Raw genomic sequence first — 19,170 nt, forward strand, 5'->3', positions numbered from 1 at the left:
CGGGCATACTTGAATCAGAAAAGGCTGACAGGGTCCCCTCTGTTGTACCACAGGCTGTCCACAGCAACTTTAAATCATTTACAAAGAGCCAATGACTCAAAACTGGAAAGGCGCCCCCACGCCGAGGTAAACATCAACCATCCCATGCCTGATGACACATGAGCAGAGCCCCTCAAGTCTGGAAGGCACTAGCTCTTTGGTGAATCTGGAAAATTAGGGGAAAGTCAGGGAGAAATTATTTCTAGAGAAAATTAAGTTCCTAGGCTGGCCAGGAGGAGCCCTTGTGGGTGTAGTAGGTTACACATCGGACTGCCAGGTTTGAAACCACCAACTGCTCTGAAAAAGACGAGGTTTTCTACTTTCACAATAAGTGACAGCTTCGAAAACACAACAGGGCAGCCCTGCTCTGTCCTGTAGGGTTGCTGAGTCAGATGCAACTCGATGGCACAGTTTGTTTTTTGAGGCTGGTCGGGAGGCAACAGAATGACAAGCCCTTTACAAAGGGGATCTTGCTCTTCCTGCCCCTGCCTGGAGGTGCCAGCCTCCCAGAGTGCCAGTTTTACCTTCTGCATCGCAAGCTCAGCCAGATGGTGATTCTTCAAGTTTCATACTTTTCATTCTGAAACATTCCACACAGAAACACAAATAGAGGAGCTCATAATGTGCTCCCAGATACCCTTGTGGACCCAACCGTTCACACAGAGGACTGGACAACAGCTTTGCCTGTTCTAGAATCCCACATGAATTGCACAGTGTGCACTCATGCATGCCTGCCTTCACTGAGCGAGTCTGAGAGCCTTGCGAGGTGGTGTGCCTGTCATTTGTCCCTTTCTATGGCACTGTAGTAGTCTATTGTATGGAAACACAGTCTCTCCATTCAGGGCTGTTGGTGGACAATCGGGGTGCTCCCAGAGTGGGGCAGTGAACACTGGATACAGATCTTTGTTACTTCCATTGATCAAGATGACTTCTCTGTGCAGGAGAGACAGGTATGCTTGCCAGGGAGCCAAGAATATAGCCCAGTGTCCATTGGCGTTCTGGCATGCAAGTGGGAAGGCTTCGGGAATGACGGGAGTGTTCTTAACGGGATGAGGGTGTTGGTTGCACTGCTAGTAACTTTTCTGAAACCCACCGTCCAGATGCATTCATTAGATTCTTCCCACAGATCAGGTGGTATAATCATTGGACTTCGGGGGCTGTAGTTTATTCGTTCAGGTGTATGTGAATTGAGTTGGGGATAAAGTTTACAAAGATTTGTAAGAATTTAGTGGAGGGACACAAGGTACTTCTCAGTTTAGATGACCCCTTTGTACACTGAAGTGGTCTTTCTCCTATGAGAGAAACCAGAGGGACTAACTTCAGTACCACCAAGAGCGAACTGGGAGCAGAGCGTGTCTTCTGAGGCCAGGGTCCTCAGCTGAGAGTCTCCCAGGCCCAGGGGAAGAAGGGTGCCAGGCCCATGAGATCTGAATGCACGGAGAAGCTGAGATGGGGACTGTTCCCGCAAAACCTCCCCAGAGCTCAATCTGTGTTTCCTGCCTCCGCGACTGTGAGAACGTCCGTCTGTGATGTTTCTATTCTTATAGGGGCATCAGTTAATTAAGACACAAAATAATTACAAATAGTTTTAATTAAAATTCAAAACACTAATACATCAATGTTAACATGTTTTGTTGGAAACACATTTTTTTCCTTCATGTTAATCCAAGTACTGGTTGATGAAAACAAGACCCACTTGAAGCTAGACCTGTAGGCACTTGGGGTGTAGGAACTGCTAGAGAAAAAAATACAATTTTCCTTTACAGTTAGGTGTACGAGCTTCTGCTTTTCTCTAAGCAGGGCTGACTTTAGAAAGAACCTCTGTATCCATTTATATCTATACAATACTTTAAATTCCAGTGCATTTAAAACGGGAAACTTCATGGACCACACGCTTATCAAGATAGCATGTTTCAGGAAACAGAGCCCTAAGAGCAAGAGTTTAAAATTACTTTGGCTTTTTAAAAATAGTCAAGAACATCTCACTGGGTATGCCATCAGACAGAGCCAGCCACCAAGGTCCAGTGGTGTCCAGGGCCCAGGAAGGACTCAGGGTTGCTGGATCTGGTCGCCTGGGTGACCAGCTGTCTGCAGGCCTCTCCGGGAACCATGTGGAGAAACACAAACAACCCCTCCCTGCCCCCACTGTGAAGGAATCTTCAGATGGCTGGGCTAACAGGTGAGGCCCAGTTGACCAGGAGGCCTGCCGCATGGGAAGGACCTCACTGTCACAGTTCGCCTGAGTGTCCTGCAGATGAGCCCAGCAGGCAAGGACGACGGCATCAGTCAGCGCGCGGCTGCCAGGGCCTGCACGTGCTGCAGGAGCTGCTCACAACGTGCAGGGGAGCGGTGTTTGTGGAGGACGGACTCTGTCTCCTGCAGCAGCAGCTCGGGGGACAGGGCAGCACCCGCCTTGAGCACCTCTGGGGAAGAGCGCAGCACGTGAGGGCACTGGGAGCATGGACCCGCCCACCACAAGTCCAGGCCACTTCGGGCCCTGATAGAACCCGTGCAGGTGACCTGGGTCCCGGCCTTTGCACCCGACGACTGGCTCCCCCTGAATCTTTCCTGTCTGTGAGCTCGGCACCGTCGGCAGACTCACTCGCAGAGATGCTCCGCTCCATGTCACGGTGGAAGCGTGGGCAAGCATGTTCACCACAGTCACGTGCACAGAAGCTTTAAACCCTCAGAACCCAGCTGACCATGGAACAGCGTGTGTGTGTGTGTGTGTGCGCGCGTGTCAGGGTACAGGCACTGTGTGTCTCAAAAGCAGGCTTTCCTTTGTCTCAGGCAGCTACAGTCCACACAGCCCTGAGCCGGCAGCTTTCAGACTGAGGGCATCAAAGCCACGCACACCTCTGGGACGCCCGACCCATGCATGTTGTGTGCTGAGCGGGGCTGTTGGGTCATCAGGTCACCTGCAGGGAGTGGCCCCTGCCCTTGCGCTGCCAGGGACATCTGTAGGGAGCGGTCACTGTTCCCAGCGGGGTCATCTACAGGGAGCAGGTTGCCAGGATTTCTTCTGAGGTTCCCCTGGGTGGACCTCCCCCCATCAGCCTCCCTTCAGGCAGCAGCCTGGCAGCTCCTCACCACCCCCACCCCCTCGCCCTGGCCTGTGCTGACAGAGACATGCACTGCACCGCTGCGGGAATGCTGCGAGAGGAGCTGCCCAGACAGGGCACTGACAGCCAGCTCTGTGTGGACAGAGCATGATACTTCTGGTACGTAGAGTGAAGCACCGCACCTCCCTCCCTCCACAGGGGCACACCAGCACCCTGTGCACTCCCCTCTGGTAGCAGCTGACCCGGCTCACCTAGGACGGCATCCTGGATGGCGGGCTCCGGGTCATCCAGATACACCAGCAGCTCCCGGTACAGGTACTGGACGTGACCCTGGTAGTAGGCCTTGCCGTCGTCCCTGCACGCACACCTGAGCCAGGTGGCCAGGGTGGCTGCAGCCATGAGCCGCACCTCATTGGAGGCGTCGTCCAGCCGCTTCAGGAGTTCTGCAGGAATCCAGGGCAGGGCCAGTGAGGCAGCGCCGGCCCCCAGCCCACATCCTCGGGGCTATCCCAATTGGAGCCCATTCACAGCATAAGTGTGGATGGTCATGGGCTCAGCAGAGCTAGATCTGACCTTCCCTGCTCTGGCCACCCCATCTCTAGTCCACAGACCGCCCCCTCCACCACAATATGGGGGACTCAGAGCCCGCCTCCCCTGCCGGGCAGTCCCATGCCAACTCATGGCGACCCGACGGGGCGGAGGGGCTGCCTTGTGGACGTCCAAGGTTGCCAGTCTTTACCAAGACAGATGGCCTCGTCTTTCTCCCATGGAGCGGCTGGTGGGTTCGAACCGCAGACCTTTCAGTTAGCAACCTATGTGTCACCCCCGTCCCTGCGTGCTGTCCTACCCGGGTGGATCCGGAGGAGCTGTTCAGGCTCGCGCCAGTCCCCCGCGGTCTCCAGGACCAGGTTGATGACTCGGCAGGAGAGCAGCCGGGCCGTCGGAGAGTCCTCCTCCAGGGCAGTCAGCACCTGTGGCATCAGGGCTCCCTGCGCCTCCAGGATCTGCGACAGTCGGGAAGGGCGGCAGAATGGCCACCACTCAGCAGAGCCCCTGACACCTCCAGGACCCGTGAGACAGAGGGGACATTGCCTGAGGGATCATGGTGACACCACCACTCAGTGGGGCTCCCTGCGCCCCCAGGATCTGTGAGAGATGCTCCCCTCCGTGTGCTCTGGCTGTGAAGACCAGAAGGGAGGGCGTCTGGAAGGCCGTCTCTGATGGACTCTGCTCAGGAAGCACACGGAACCTTCAGTCACCAGCCTGCTCTGACCTGCATGCTCACCTCTCAGGCTGGGCCAGAGCCCCTAAACCTGGAGAGGCTTTAGCTCGAACAATACCTCCACAAGCCAGGAGGTGGCGCTTAAGCCACACAGAGGTGACACGCGCCCACAGCATGGTTCCTCCTAGCCCTCCAGGGCATGAGAGCAGCCCCAGCCTGTGAGGCTGAGAGCCCCTTTCCTGGGGCAGGAAGGCATTAGGAATGAACCTCTGATACGCCCCAGTGTCCCAGCCCCTCCCCACCCACCAGGGACCTACCCACCTGCCACCTGCCTCAGGTTTTGGCACTGAGCGCTGGCTGAGAACCAGCTCAGGATAGAGCCTAGGTGCTGAGGCTGCAGGGAGAAGCCAGAAACTGAGCCATCCAGGGGGTCCTGCACAGTGGGTATGCGCCTCACACTGCAGGTTTGCTGGGCACCCGGGTCCCATGTCATCCCTGTGACCCTACCACCCAGACAGGACTCCCTGTACCTGCTCAGCTGACAGGGCCCCAGAGCTGAGCAGTGCCCAGAGGCAGGACATGGTGGCCGTGCGGATGGCTGCAGCTGTCCTCCCGGCGTGCCATTGCAGGTTGGGAACCAGGATGTCCGACACCAGCATCTCAAGGTGGCCGTGGAGCTGCCTGTGGGCAAAGCATGGAGTCGGTGGGGCGGCTGTGTACAGACACGCGTGTACCAGGGCAGGGGCTCCAGTTCAGCCCCCCATTGGCTCTCCTGAGCGGGACTTATAGGAGAAAGTGTGGGAACAGCCTAACCCCGGGCCTGTGTCCAAGCATGCTGGACACGAGGGTCCGTCAGGAGAGGACAAATTAGGCACCCAGTGACCTGACAACCCACCACCAACACTGAGGCGAGAAGCAGCTTTCACCCCACTCTCCATGGGTCAGCACCCCCTGAACAGGCCCGTCAAGGAGATCCCAGGCAGCTTCTCCTGGGGACTTGCCCGTCACAAGGACCAGGTCAGTCGGGGCTCACCTCACCTGCACTGGTCAGAGACTTGTACAGTCAAAACAATTTCCTTCCAGCCACTAGACTTCAGTCCTTAAACCTCACTGGGTTCCGGGTCTCCCAGACTCCCATGGGGTCTGACTCCACCCCAGCCGTCCAAGCTCAGAGCTGCACCCGAGGCAGGGTCTCACGTACCTCTGTGAGTCCACCGTCTCACTCGCTCTAAGCAGCAGCCTGGGCAGAAGTGAGAGGAGCTTCAAGCGCATTGGAGGGTCTCGGGTTGGCTGTAGGCAGCTCCTGAGGGTGGGCATCACGTGGTGGAGGACCTCTCCCACGGCGGGGCCTGCAGGTCAAAGGGGAACCTGACTGTCGCTGGCGACTCAGATCCTGCTCTCTCAAGATGCAAGGGCGAGGGGCAGATCAGAGCTTATTCTACTAGGGGAAGAGGAGCAAGGTGGGGCTGGCTGAGCTGGTGCTGTGCTGAGGGTCCTATGTTGGCTCAGGCCATGGACAACGCATTTCATTCAGCTTTGTACCCCAGCCAGACATGTGTTGGCATTGCAGACCGTGGCCCAAGGAACAGAGGTGGCAGCAGGAGGCCACGGCCCCTTCTGAGGACCTGGGTCCACCTGAGTCCTATCAGCCCGCTACAGACTCAGCACCAGTTGGTGTCATGTTTAGTCCTCACACAAACGGCCTCGGGAAAGCAGACAGGGCGAGGCAGTCCTCAAGGCCACTACTGCCTTGAGTGCTGTCCTGGCTCATGGAGAGCCTACAGGTGTCAGTCAAATGTGCCCTGGAGACTGTCCGGGCTGGAGCTTTGGAGGAGCCTGTGGGTGGGCACCACTCTGCAGTTCACCTTGAAGGCACAGGCAGGTTCAGACGCTCGGGGTCAGGCCCCAGAGGTGACTTCCGAGGACACCCATCTAACAGCACCCTGTCCCACTCCTCCTGGGAATCATAGGGACCGCTCACCCAGCACACGGCCGGCCCTTTCCCACAGTGCGCCTGTGTGTGCTACAAACGGACATGTAGTTGTAAGCCTGGGAAGCTTGTAAAGCCACAGAGCACCTGCCACCTTGTGTGTGTTGGGGGGGCGGGGGCAGGGGAAGGATGGGGCACAGGTAGGCCCCCGAGACCAGCAGGTGCTCTGTGACCTCAGAGACACAGAAGTCAATACAGACCTCGGGCACAGCTTCCACAAACGGTGATGAGGCTGTGTGCACTGGTACTGCCTCCATCCCCACCACCCCCATGTCCTACGTCCAGCAAGCATCTTCCAGCCTCACTGTCACTGCGGACCCGACTTCCTGTCGGCCTCCAGTGGGCGAGCACCCTGCCCTATAGTGGGACTGACCGAGTGGGCTCACACTGACCACCAGGAACAGGGCATTGCTCCCCACAGCCACACGCAGGCCGGTCTAGCACCAGATGGACACCCCAGTCATGGTGCCCTGGTCCCATGAGGCAGACATGCCAACCAACTAATGACATGGGTAGTGACGTGCAGAAACACCCCCTAGAACAGCCACAGGGGACAGACTGGAAGTGGTCACCCACAGGGGAGGACTTCCACCCCTGCAAATCATGTTGTCTGAGAAGCCAGGTGTAGCCGTTACATAATCTGTTATCAATTTGAGACTTAAGAGTGAAGGGGTGGAGTCTAGTCTATCAGGTTGCAGCTTAACGACCTCATTTAGAGGCACTAAGGAGGTTAATAGCTCGCTGGACACACACTACATGGAGCTACGCTGGAGCCCTGGAGCTAAAGGAGCCACGTGGAGACCCACACCAGCGCTGAGATGCTTCCAATGCATCCAAAAGACTTTCCAACCACCGGCCTGTGATCTTCCTGCATTTGGCATTATTGCACGGCTGCGATAAGTGAGTCTAACGAGGGCATATGGGCTAATATTGGACTTTGTGGACTTGATCTGGACTGGGAGGTTTTCTTTACGCACAGTTGCTCTTTGATATAAAGCTCTCACATACATGAAGGTCTCTGGATTTGTACCTCTAGTAACCCAGACTAACACACAGGGCGGTGGGGGCGGGGATGGCCTGGGTAGCTCGCACAGCTGCTGACCGTCAGGATGGCTGCAGCACAGGGTGCCGGGGAGGAGCGCTGGGTGACGGCCTCGGGTGACGATGGCTGCCTGCCTCCTGCACTCCCGCCCTGGCCTTGCCCATGCTGCCGATGACAATGGCCCACCTGCGTGCGTGATGAGCATGCCAAACTGTGCAAGCTCTGGCGAGTGTCCCATCCAGTCAGCGTGCGAAGCCGTCACGGTCTCCATCAGTGCGGCCACATGCTTCCGGTAGACGTCCTGGGGCCCCTGGGCACCCTCGGCCTCCGCCAACGTGCTCACTGCCAACTGCACCTGGGGTGGAGGGGTTGCTGACCCAGGAGGCACAGTGACCCCACAGCAGGGCACTGTGGGAGGTGCAGATGGGAGCTGTCAACTCCCCCAGCCCTGTACTCAGGGCTGCAGGTCCACTGGGAGCCGGTGAGGACGGGGCTCGGAAACCGTCCAGAAGGACAGGGGCCCATGGGGATTCCTGGTGGGCAGGGGCCTGTGGTGGCTCTGCTTACTCCTAAAAGCCCAGCCCCAACCCTGTGCATGTGCTGCTCTGGCTGATGGTGCAGCCACAGCAACCTGCTCCGCGCCAGTCTGAGGAAGAGTTTCCAGGGAGAAGACCCACGGGGTCCGACTGGGAGCCAAGAAAGGGGGAGGGAAGTGGGGCCTGCCCTCCAGGGTGATGGGCACATGGGGCCAGGGAAACCGGCTCTAAGATGTGGTGAGCAGCCGGAGGGGATGGGACTGGGCAACCCCAGGGAGGCCATTGGCCCTCTTACCTCCTGGTCCAGGTCTGCGGCGCCAGGCATAGCCAGGACAGCCACCAGCACCTGCAGGAGTGGCAGGCTGCACACGGAGCAGTCCTCTCGGCCCACAGCCAGCAGGGCTCGCACGCAGAGCAGCAGGTGGCGCAGGTACAGCTTCTGTGGGGACAGGGGCAGTCAGTGTCCTGGGGCCAGGAGCCTGGGGAGTGCAGCCAATGTGGCTGCAGACCAGCGCCTGGATGCTTTATAGCCAAGTGGCCCCGTGGGTGGTTTGGTCCAGTGAGCCCAGCACCGCAGGAAGGACGGACAGAGAAGCCCCCATCTTGGCCTCTCTTACATTCTCAGATGCTTGGCAGACGCGGGCGTGGGCCAGCTCTGTGGCGATGGTCTGCAGGTGCGGCCGCAGGGCTTCTCTAGGGCAGCCCCTGAGGATGGCGGCCAGGACACACAGGCTGGATGCAGAGGGGCACCTGCTCAGTGGCGGCAAGATCAGCTTCAGGAACACCTCAGGGCTGACGAAGGTTCCGATGAGCTCTGCAGACTTGGTGCACTGCAGGGCAGAGGACAAGCGTGGTGAGGGCAGCCCCCCAAAACAGTCCCTGCAGAAGCTCTTGGTATGTCCTTCAGAGACAACCCACATGTCCTGGCCACCTCTCAGCAAGTCCTCGAGAAGGTCAGCGCTTGAGAGTGACACGGACATGGACACGGACAGCCAATGGTGCGGCCCCAAGGCTGAGTACCAGCAGGCCTATCACCCGCATCTGACAGCAGAGGCCAGGGGAGGCTTAGTGTGAGTAGGGTGGGGTGGAGGTGCCTCCCTGTGCCACCATTGTGAAAGGGAGCAGGGAACAGCACCCGGTCTGCAGGGCAGGGCCCTGACCCCATGGGCCCCCCTCTCCCACAGCCACCCTGCCCAGATGCAGCACAGGCTCACAGAGCAGGGACCTTCCAGGTCAAGGCCAGCCAGGCCAGACACCATGCCCTGGGCAGGTAAGATTGTAGGAGGGCCCCTCAGCCTCACAGAGGGGACAAATGCACATGTGCCCGGCCTCCCTACGTGAACTTGTGGGAGAGCTGCTTTCACCTCCAGAAGAAAGGTCGCCCACAGAAGAGCAGGTGTGGGCGTGATGGACACTGTGCTCGGACCTCACTCTGCAGCTGTTTACCCACCCATCAGTGACTGCCGAGGCCAGGTGTGAGGTGATAAACTAGTCCTGCTGAGTGACTGTTCCAGTGTGGGGAGGGATGGATCCCTGATATGCATGGTGCAGGGGGCTTCCGTTGACTCACACTGCTGACCACGGCAGTCTCCTCGTCAGCGCAGGCCTGCTGCAGGGCCCGCAGCAGGGGCTCCAGGTGCTGCGTGGCGTGGTCCTCAGCATGCAGCAGCAGCACGGTCAGCAGCTGGGCGGCCTTGACCCGAGTGCCCGCCACCCAGTCAGCCAGGTCCCGGCACAAGCCCGGCAGGATCTTGGAGAGGTTCCTGAAGACCAGCTCCCTGCAGCCCAGCCCAGGGCGGCTCCCTGCAGGCAAGGAGAGAGCACATGCGAAGACCCATGAGCATAAGCTCAGAGTCTGTGCAGAAGGCTGCTCACCATATGCCACGTATACAAGACACTGCTTAAACCGTGAAAACGGCCCTAAAGGTACAGCACAAACAACAGGGCACCTGCGTGCTCAGAGCTGTACTGAGGAGAGACAGCCACATAAGCTCACAGCCACGCTAAGACAATAGCCAACCACAAGCTGCACGCACGGACAGTTCTGTGTGGACAGCCCTGAAGACCCATCCCCATGACCAGGGCCACAGGCAGACGTCATCACTACAGAAGGCTCCTGAACTCTCAGTAAGGCCACCACCCCGCATTTTCTGAAAATGGTGGCTGTGGATGCAGGCAGGGAACACTTCCCTGTCATGCACACTACTGGGAGCCACCTTTATAGCCTGTGGGGGGGACATGCTGGTGGACGAGGCGCCGACCGAGGTGGCTAAGCGGAAGCACACCCGGAGTGGCCCCATCAGACATGAGCTTGTCTCCCTCGGCCAGAGACCGAGGAGCGGAAGCTGCCACATGGTTCCCCGCAGTGGCTATGCTGTCCGTCTGTCTTCTGCGTCCTGGTGGCCAAGCCTAGTGCAGGCCAGCGGGGGCAGCGAGAGGTGGGGCATCTGCGAATTTCTGTAAGGGCCATCTCTTTCCAAACCCGCCTCGCCGGTTCTGAAATGCTGCCTGCCTGTGTCGTGTCCTTCCTGAGGGCTGAGGCTCGTCAGAGTCCAGCTGTCCCGGGGCCTTTGTTGAAAATCACTTTCCACCCAGGTGCTGCGGTGGTTCAGTGGAGCTTCCAGACCAGGACGGCCCAGCCACCGCCCTCTGGAACCTGCCTCCTAATGTCCTGTGGAGCAGCAAAGTGACATTCTGCTGACCGTGGGGACAGCCCACACACTGGTGGTAAACCTGAGTCCCCCATGAGAGCCCAGCTCGGCGGCAGCCCGGCCCCACTGTCTGTTTGTCCACCAGGCTGCCTTGGTCACCCTCGACACCACGGGTCTGTCCCCGTCGTCTGGCCTCCTCTGAACACGTGTTTCCACACGAGTTTTAGAATAAATCCGCCGCCAGCCTCCGGGAGACCCCTCCAGGATTTTGAGGAAAAGATGCAGATTCTGGAAAGAGCCCTACATAATGTAGCAGGCAGAGCTGACGATAGGCGTGTCAGAATGTCAGGGTCTGTTTTGGTAAAAGGAACAGCTGGTCTCCAGAGATCCAGTTGGCCTTTCTTCCCCCTTCTTGGCTGGAGGATTTGTGGAGCTGCCTGCTGGGACTCCGCCCCACGAGAAGACAAGGAGCCAGCATGGTGCGACTGTCTGCGGGAGCTCCCACGGGAGCAGGTGCCAGAGCTCGACAGCCAGTGAACTGGGGGTCACAGAGAGCCTGCTGGCGGCTGCACTCACCCTCGGGGCGGGTGGCCTGCTGCTGTGGGGTGGCCCCTGTGGCCCACAGGACTGTCCCATAGGCTACCCTCTGCAGTGGACACTGCTGTCGGTGCCGGCAAGTCTGGCCCGGGCTACAGCAGCCCCTGGTACAACAGGATGAGGCCCTGCTGGTGCTGTGCCGCTGCACTGGTCACACGGGTCAACTTGTCTATGTCCTTTCATTGTGCCCAGCATGCGGTCTGCCCCAGGGACCGGTCATGCACACACGTCGAGTTCTCCTCAGCCTTCCTCGTTCGATGCCCCCTGCGCCCAGCCAGTCCTGCGCCTCCACAGACCCTGGGAGCGTTTTGACTCCTGACTGGGGGCCAGTCAGCCAGCCTCAGCCACACTGCAGTCACATTCAAGCCCAGGCTGTCTATGGCTCCCGTCAGATTCAGACTTAGAAAAAAGAAGCCCTCTCTGCCCCCCCACCCCCACCCCCGACAAATCCCCTCAACAGCATTGGTTTGGGAGAACAGGTGCGGTGCGGCCTACGTCCCTGAACATTGGGGCCCTGCTCTACGGATCCCTGGAGGCCCCATCACCTCCTGGAGTCTTCGGAGCAAGAAAGCAGGTCTGCAGGGAGGGCACATGCTAGTGTGGTGGGATCACTAGCCAGGGGGCTTCTGCTGATGCCAGGACCCCAGGCAAGGGTGGGGCACAGATGGGAGGGCTAACTAGGTGTTACTGAGCAGACTCGGAAGTTGGAAATAAAGTCAAAATTAAAAGAACCTGGAAAATTGGCTTAAAATTCTAACCTATAGACTAATTTTAAAGGAATACGCCAAAAATCTAAATCATCTAATGCTAATGCCATTAACGTTGCCTATAATTCAATTCCAGATTCATTCCGCTCTGTGGAAACAAACATCCCAAGCCTTGGAACGCGTGACAGATGAGCCTCTCATGCCCGTCGGCTAGACGCCGCTCAGTCTTAACTCTTTCTAGATCAGGGTGGAGCAGGAGAGGCTGGTCCTTTTCAACCGGGGAGCCTTGAAACAGGGGTCCCCACAGCAGGATGGTTTGTGAGGGCCTCTCTCATTGCTCCCAGCCCTGAGAATGCTCTGCTGGAGGTCAGAGGGCAGGCCCCCCGCCAGAGATCCTGGGAACAGGCCATCAGTGGGCAGGCCTAAAAGCTTGTTCAGGAAGGCCAGTCATGCTGCTGGCCACCAAGAGCAGAAAAGCACGCAGTCCACTGCTGCCAAGCGTGCTCTCTGGAGGCTCTGGCAGGCATGTGCATGGAGACACACACACACACACACACACACACACACACACACACACACACACACTCGTTCCAGAACCCAGGGTTCCCAAGGAGCATGACCATTTCTAAGGGTCCCAACACTCGCACAGCAGGAAGTATGGTCCCAGGTCCCAGGCTGCCTGTAACGCCCACCACCTGGCTCCGCAGGTTCCCCCAGGTGGCTGTGATCGGAGGTTGCTCTGGTCCCTGGGGGCTGCTGGGACTGCATACACACACACCTTGCTGCGGGTAGTGAGTGGGCGGTGGGGTGGCAAAGTCCAGCTTGTCCTTCAGGTCCTCCTCATTCTCCTTCTGCCACTGCAAGCCAACCTGCTCCCATAGACTGGCGGCCGACTGCCTGTAGCCCAAGGACATGGGGCACGCAGGTCAGTGCCCACCATGGCGGCTGGTGAGGCATCCCATAAATCACCCCTACCAGTGAGTGAACACCAGTCCCCACCCTGGCCGAGCACCCCGGTGCCCTCGAGGGGGGCTGTGCACACAAGATCTGACCACATGACCAATGTAGGACAGGCGTGAGCACCCAGTCAGTGTCAGCAAGACACAGGGACAACAGGATAAGCACGGGTTTCCAGAGGGTTCTGGAGCAAGGAGCAAATGGCCACGCTGGGAGTCACCACTTGGGTACAGGATACAGCAAGCCCACGGGGAGCCCCACCCCCTCAGCCTGACCTGATCTCAGGGATCTCATCGTCCAGGCCACTCAGCAACAGTGGGATGAGCTTGTGGAAGAAGGAGTAGCGGTCCCGCAGCTCCAGCAGCCAGGCTCCAACCACAGAGGCCACTGCCTGCCTGACCTGCGCCCAGACCAGAGCGTGGCTGTGGATGCGCAAGGTGGGGGGTGGAGGGGTGTGTTCCAGCCGCCCACAGGCCCTGCAGCCAGTGTCAGGTCTGGGCGGAGCCTCAGGTGCGGTGCGGTTCTGACAGGCACTGAGCCCTCTGGCAGCTCTGGGTCAGGCGGGAATGTTCCCCCTTGGGCAGTGCACAGACACAGAAACACCCATACACCAATCACTCGGGTCTGTGGTATGTGTGTGTCTCTCTCTTACACTCCCCAACCACTCAAGGCTGCAGAGTGTGACCCCCAACACACACACACACACACACACACACACCCAAACCACTCGGGTCCACAGTGAGACACACACAGGCTGCATGCTCATCTGAACACTGAGCAGGAACAGCCCAGGAGGGAAGGAGTCTGATGATAACACTCAGGCCATGGTGTTGGACAGAGGCTAGCAGCCACGGAGAGTCCTGCTGGCTGGAGTGGGTGCGGGTTGTTACCTGGGGGACATCGTCAAACAGCCGCTGAGCCAGATGGGAGAGCACGTCATCCACGCACTTCCCGTTGCCAAACTGGACGACAGTGCCTGTGGCCTCCAGAACAGCCACGCGGACCTTCCAGTGCTGGTGGGCGATGGTCTGCATCAGTGGGCCCACCAGCGACTCGGCCTGCATGTGGAAGTGGTCTGTGGGGAAGGGAGAGACTTAGAGGCTACTCCCTGAACTAGCCATCGGCGGGTGGCCCCGGGGGGTGGGGAGCAGTTATGGGCTTCCCCCCGGCCCCCCCGTCACTCTGGGCTGACCAGTGTATGACACGGGCCCCCTTCCCCGAGACCCTCAACTCAGGCATGGACGTGAGTGAAGCCGCCATTTAGATTTCTCAGCCTGACCAGGCTTGGGTCCCCGAGAACATCCAGACCACCTGGAGGCTTTGGGGGACGCTCCAGGCCTTAACCTGACAGGGAGGTGTGGGAAGGAGCCTGCAGGGGTGACAGCTCCTATAGTGCACTGGGGAGCACTGTGCTGGGGGCACATATTCAAGTGCCCAGACCCAGCCATTCCTGAAGCCCTCCCCTCCCCCAGTTTGTCTCTAGGGAGCTGAAGCAGCCCCAGAGCAGGCAAAGTGCCACCCCTCAGAACCCATTTGATGGCAGAGGGCTTTGCTGCCGCTGTGGTTAAGTGTTTGGCTGCTAATAGCAAGGCTCTTGGTTTGAATCCGACACTGCTCCACGGCAGAAAGATGAGGCTGTCTGCTTCTGTGAAGACTTACAGCCATGAAAAACCCCAAGGGGCAGCTTCACTCTGTCCCCCAGGGTCCTGTGAGCTGGGAAAGTCCTGTCTGTCTTATAAGGCGGCTCGGTTGGAGACAGTTCTACTCCATCCCACGGGGCAGTTGTGAGTCCCGCAAGGGTTTGGTTGGAGTCAAGGTGATACAGTCTCAGGGCAGCAGCTGATTGGCTGTCTGGCCTGTCTGCATCCTGCCCTCACTGATCAGAGGGTCTCTGCTAAGTGTCCATTGGAAACCCATCTGGATCACGTCTGTCTTGCCAGGAGCCTGGGGCCCACCTTTCTCCCCAGGAGCAGCCCCTCTGGTCACAAGGGCTCTACACAATGGGGAGGCTGCTCAAGGATGGGACCTTTCCTGGAGTCCCTTCAATGATTAGATACCCACTTCGTGCCACCAATCTTGCTTACTACCCTCAATCACGCCTCCGTGCTCCGGACCGGACCTCCTTTTTGTTTCTGTAAACTACCCTCCCACCCACTGAACGTCGGCCTGAATGTGCGTTCCACTGGGTCCTTCCTGGCAAACCTACTTGTGCCCCCTGTCTCCCCCATCCCAGTTAGGGCTGGCCAGCCAGAGAAGGCCAGGCTCCACAGATCCCCCAGAAAAGGGGCACCAACATCTAGCAACGTGTGGAGAATAGACAAAAGGGAAAGCGATTAGGACACTGACCAAACAGGGGCGGGCAGGGGCCTTCAGGGGAGGAATGAGAATGAAAAGGTGGGAAGAGATGGTTTTCCAGAACACCCCTTCATCTGCTTGCATTAAAATTGTGAGGCCCCCAACCCCACACCTGCTGTCCCACAGGGTCTCCGAGGCTGTAGCTCTTTCTACAGTCCAGGAACAGTGGGTGGGTTACAACCACTTTGCTCAATGACTGGACGCTTTAACCACCGCACCACCAGCCCTTACACCCTCCCACACCCCCAAACCAGAAAATAAATTCATTGCTACCGAGGTGATTCTGACTCACAGGGACCCTAGGGGGCAAGGGAGAGCTGTCCTGTGTGTTTCCTAAGCTGTAACTGTCTAGGAGTAGAAAGCCTCCTCCTTCTCAGGGGGGAGCAGATGGTGGTTTTGAACCGCCGACCTTGTAGTTAGTGACTACGGTATCCCCAGGACCCGCTTTGGAACATCTCTGGGGCGTTTGCACGTACGGCACGACGCCCACGCAGCTGTTTTCGTGTCGAGTGTCCCCCGCCGCAGGTCCTTGGGCAGGTGTTGTCCCTGTCGTAACCCCCACCCCCACCCCGTGGGTACCTGGCGTGGCGCGCGCCAGGGCGGCGGCGCAGGCGCAGCTCTCGCGGCGCACGGCGGCGAAGGGGTCGAGCAGCGTGCAGCGCAGCACGCGCACGGCGTCGTCCAGATGGGGCGCGAGCGCGGCGCCACCCAGGTCCACGGCGAGCGCCAGCAGCCGCACGAGCGCCAGGCGCAGCTCCTCGCAGGGCTCGGGCGGCGCGCGGCGCGCGGGCTCGGGCCCAGCCAGGCGCGCGACCAGCGCGGGCAGCAGGTGCGGCAGGGCGTCGCGGGGCCGCGCGGCGCGGCGCAGGCCCAGGCCGAGTAGGTGCACGGCCAGCGCGCGGCAGCCCTCGGCCGGGTCGGCCAGGCGGCGCAGCAGGCCCGGCAGCAGCAGGCGCGCCCAGGGGCCCTGGAAGGCGGCGGCGGCGGCGTCGGGCGGCCAAGGCCGCTCCGCTTCCAGCTCGCGCTGCAGCGCCTCCAGCGCGCGCCGCCGCCCCTGCTTGCTGTCGGCCTCCAGTCCGGGCAGCAGGCGGCTCAGGGCGCGGCTCAGCTCCGCCGCGGCCGCCGCCTCAGGCGGGCCAGGGATTGCTGGCTCGGTCGCCGGCGCCGCCATCTTCCCGCGTTGCCGGTAACCAAGGGAGACCGCCGCTTTTACGACGGATGCTGAGCGGCTGGCGGCTGGCTTCCGGCCGAGCCCCAAACAGAACTTTATTGGAAGCTCCCGACGCTGCGAACAGGACGCGGTTGGGCGGCGCGCGACGTCATCAGCGCACGCCTCCGTCGCGACCTCTGCCCTGCCGTACGGCACCGACCGCATGTTGACGTCATAGCGTGTGCTCTGCCCAGCAGCCCAGGGAACCCCTTCCCTACTGGAAGGCCGTTGTGGCCGTTGTGGCGAAGTTGAATAACTGTTCCAACGTCAAAGACGCGCACGCGCGCTGCACCAGCGGGAACTTCACTGGGAAGTGAATCCCCAGTCCTGGCGACCTTGAGCGCCACAGAGGAGGACAGGCTCGCGCCGGATTCCGTGCTCGTTCGCAGATCTGTGCCACCAACCTTTCGGGCAGTTGCAGAGCGCAAACCACTTGCCCCTCGCAGAGGTCCTTGGGCGTAGCGTCACACCCTTCAAAAGGTGGGGGTGTCCCTGGTTCCGAGGAAGCTGAGTCAAGCTCTGCCCTTGCCTCCACGCATTAGATCCTGCCTCGGGACTAAAAGTCTGTTCAAGAGGGAGCCAGGTATATGGTGCGAAAAATACTACGATTCCATCTAAAACCAGAACTTTATTAGCTGTTAATGCGGTGTTTTATTAAAGGCAGAACGACGTTTTGCAAACAATCTCAATGTGCTGTGCCGCACGGAGGGATGCAGCCAAGGCGGGTTAGAACAAAAAGAAAAGAACTTGGCTTTCTGAGGATTGTTTTAGGGTACAAAAGAGACCCCAATCTCTAAGGAGGATGTTTCTTAAGTTTTAAAAGAGACAACAAAGACACGGTAATCAGTGGGGCCACAACGTCAATGACGTTCAAGGATTCACAGTCGGTGTGCAGGAAACATCCGGCATGTAACATATTCATGATTGGGGCAGATCAGTACATCACCGTTTATTGGTGAGACTACAGAAGTAGGAACAGGGCCACCATTGGGACATGTGCATTGTCAGAAGAGCTCACAAGATTGATTCAGGACCTTCCAACCAAGGCAGTCAGGACACAACTTAATGTCTACTAAGGACACACCCAGGCAAGCCTAATAAGAGACTGCCCCCTCCCTGTCCTGGCTGGAGATGGGTGGGGGTAACCTACTTTCTAAGCATTCTGCCTGAGGGTGAGATTACTGTTAGAACTGGAATACAAGTCTTGAAAGTGGATCCAGAGCGTGGGTTTTAATTAACAGGTTTTATTAGCATTAACGACCTGCCTGGGTGTTTAGAATGGAGTAAGAGTAAAGTGGGCAGGGTAAGGGGGAGATTGGAAGACAAGAGTAAGGAGAATAGCCTTAAGTAAGAAAGGGAGAGTTAGAGAAAGACGGAGGGATGGACACAGGGCCCATGAGCCGGTAAAGAGCAAACAAAAGAACCCATGTTAATAAACTTTTGGGACAAATAAATCATGTCTAAAAGGAGCCTGCACTTCCCTCCGATTGGCTGTGGTCCCAGCAGAAAGGTGAGGGGGAGGAAGGTTTCTGTGAGACATACTGAGAAGGCCAGGTGTTAGGTTATGCTCGATGGGGATTGAGAACTGTAGCGTTACTGCTGGACCCTTTAATTAACATTCTCGGTTAATGAGCAGAAAATAATTCAATGGAGGTTTAAGCTGTATGGGGACTCTGCATGTGGATTTGGGCTGTCACTGCCAGCCATAGCCTTTTGCAAACTAGGGTGCTCAAAATGTAAACTCTCACCCAGGCCCCAGGCGTAAGTCCAAAGGAATGTGTCCCTTTCTCTTCTGAGGGGAAGGCAAAAGGGATTTTTTGAGAACCAGCCTGGCATTAAAATCATATGCTTAACACTTGTACATTCTGGGGACATGACAAAACCATGTTCTTTAATGTCACCATTCCCCCCCCCCACCACCACCACAAGGTGTAAGCTCCACCCAGCCTCCAGTTACGGAAGCATGGGTCTCAGTACGGAAAAATGCCTGTGAGATCTCCAACCTACCCAGCATCTGGTCCTCTCAACCCCAAGTCTCATTGCCATTGAGTCGATGGCGACCCTACAGGGCAGTTCAGAGATGCCCCTGTGGGTTTCTCAGGCTGTAACAGTGTCAGAGTAGAATGCCTCATCTTTCTCCCTCAGAGGAACTGGTGGTTTTGAACTACTCACCTTGTGGTTAGCAGCCCAACTCTTAATCGCTGAGCACTAGGGCTCCTATAGGAACCCAAACCAAACTCACTGCCATAGAGTCGATTCCGGCTCATAGTGACCCTCTGGGACAGAGTAGAGCTGCCCCTGTGGGTTTCCAAGACAGTAACTCTGGAATTTTGAAATACTCTTCCTCAGTCATCACTATGGGGTACCTAGGGAATTCCTCTCCGGCATCACTCGAAACACCCCCAGCTTTGGGAACCACCAGTCCAGAAAGGATGGTCTGAATTCCAGGCATTGGATCCAGGCTTGTGGGTCAAATCCCTGTGCTGGCCTGGCCATGCAACAGGCTCTGAAGGCCACCTGGCTGGGTTTACCTTGAGGGGGGCCTGGGTGGGAGTAGTGGACACAGAAACCAAGGAAAATTTGAGGAGAGTTGGTCAAAGTTGGGAGGTGGCTTTGGCACTGCAAAAAGATCCCCGAATATGATGGCTGAGCCTGTGACAGAGCCGTTAGTGAGCATTCAAGTGGAAGAAAGCCCTGGTTTTAAGGGAGGCCCTTTGTTTTTAACTTCTCCTTCTGCAGTTGGCATTTGCTTTGTACAGTGGTGGTGTGAGGAGGTGGTCCACTTAGAAGGATCTTGGGTCC

The 19,170-nt window shown here is 58.1% G+C and overlaps 1 protein-coding gene across 1 annotated transcript; it reads right to left on the reverse strand.

The window, feature by feature from the left end:
- Window positions 1–1,623: 1,623 nt before the first annotated feature.
- DNAAF5 (dynein axonemal assembly factor 5) lies at window positions 1,624–16,429 on the reverse strand. The gene is made up of 13 exons (XM_075527641.1): window positions 15,738–16,429; window positions 13,694–13,878; window positions 13,079–13,203; window positions 12,625–12,743; window positions 9,462–9,694; window positions 8,509–8,721; window positions 8,187–8,330; window positions 7,542–7,710; window positions 5,525–5,672; window positions 4,854–5,004; window positions 3,949–4,105; window positions 3,353–3,544; window positions 1,624–2,462 (listed from the first exon to the last, which is right to left on the reverse strand). The coding sequence occupies exons 1-13, from the start codon at window positions 16,327–16,329 to the stop codon at window positions 2,326–2,328; spliced, it is 2,565 nt and encodes an 854-aa protein (XP_075383756.1). The 5' UTR covers window positions 16,330–16,429; the 3' UTR covers window positions 1,624–2,325.
- Between the last annotated feature and the right edge of the window lie 2,741 nt (window positions 16,430–19,170).

This window comes from Tenrec ecaudatus, chromosome 12, assembly GCF_050624435.1.
Source record: "Tenrec ecaudatus isolate mTenEca1 chromosome 12, mTenEca1.hap1, whole genome shotgun sequence".
NCBI classification, from domain to species: Eukaryota; Metazoa; Chordata; class Mammalia; order Afrosoricida; family Tenrecidae; genus Tenrec; species Tenrec ecaudatus.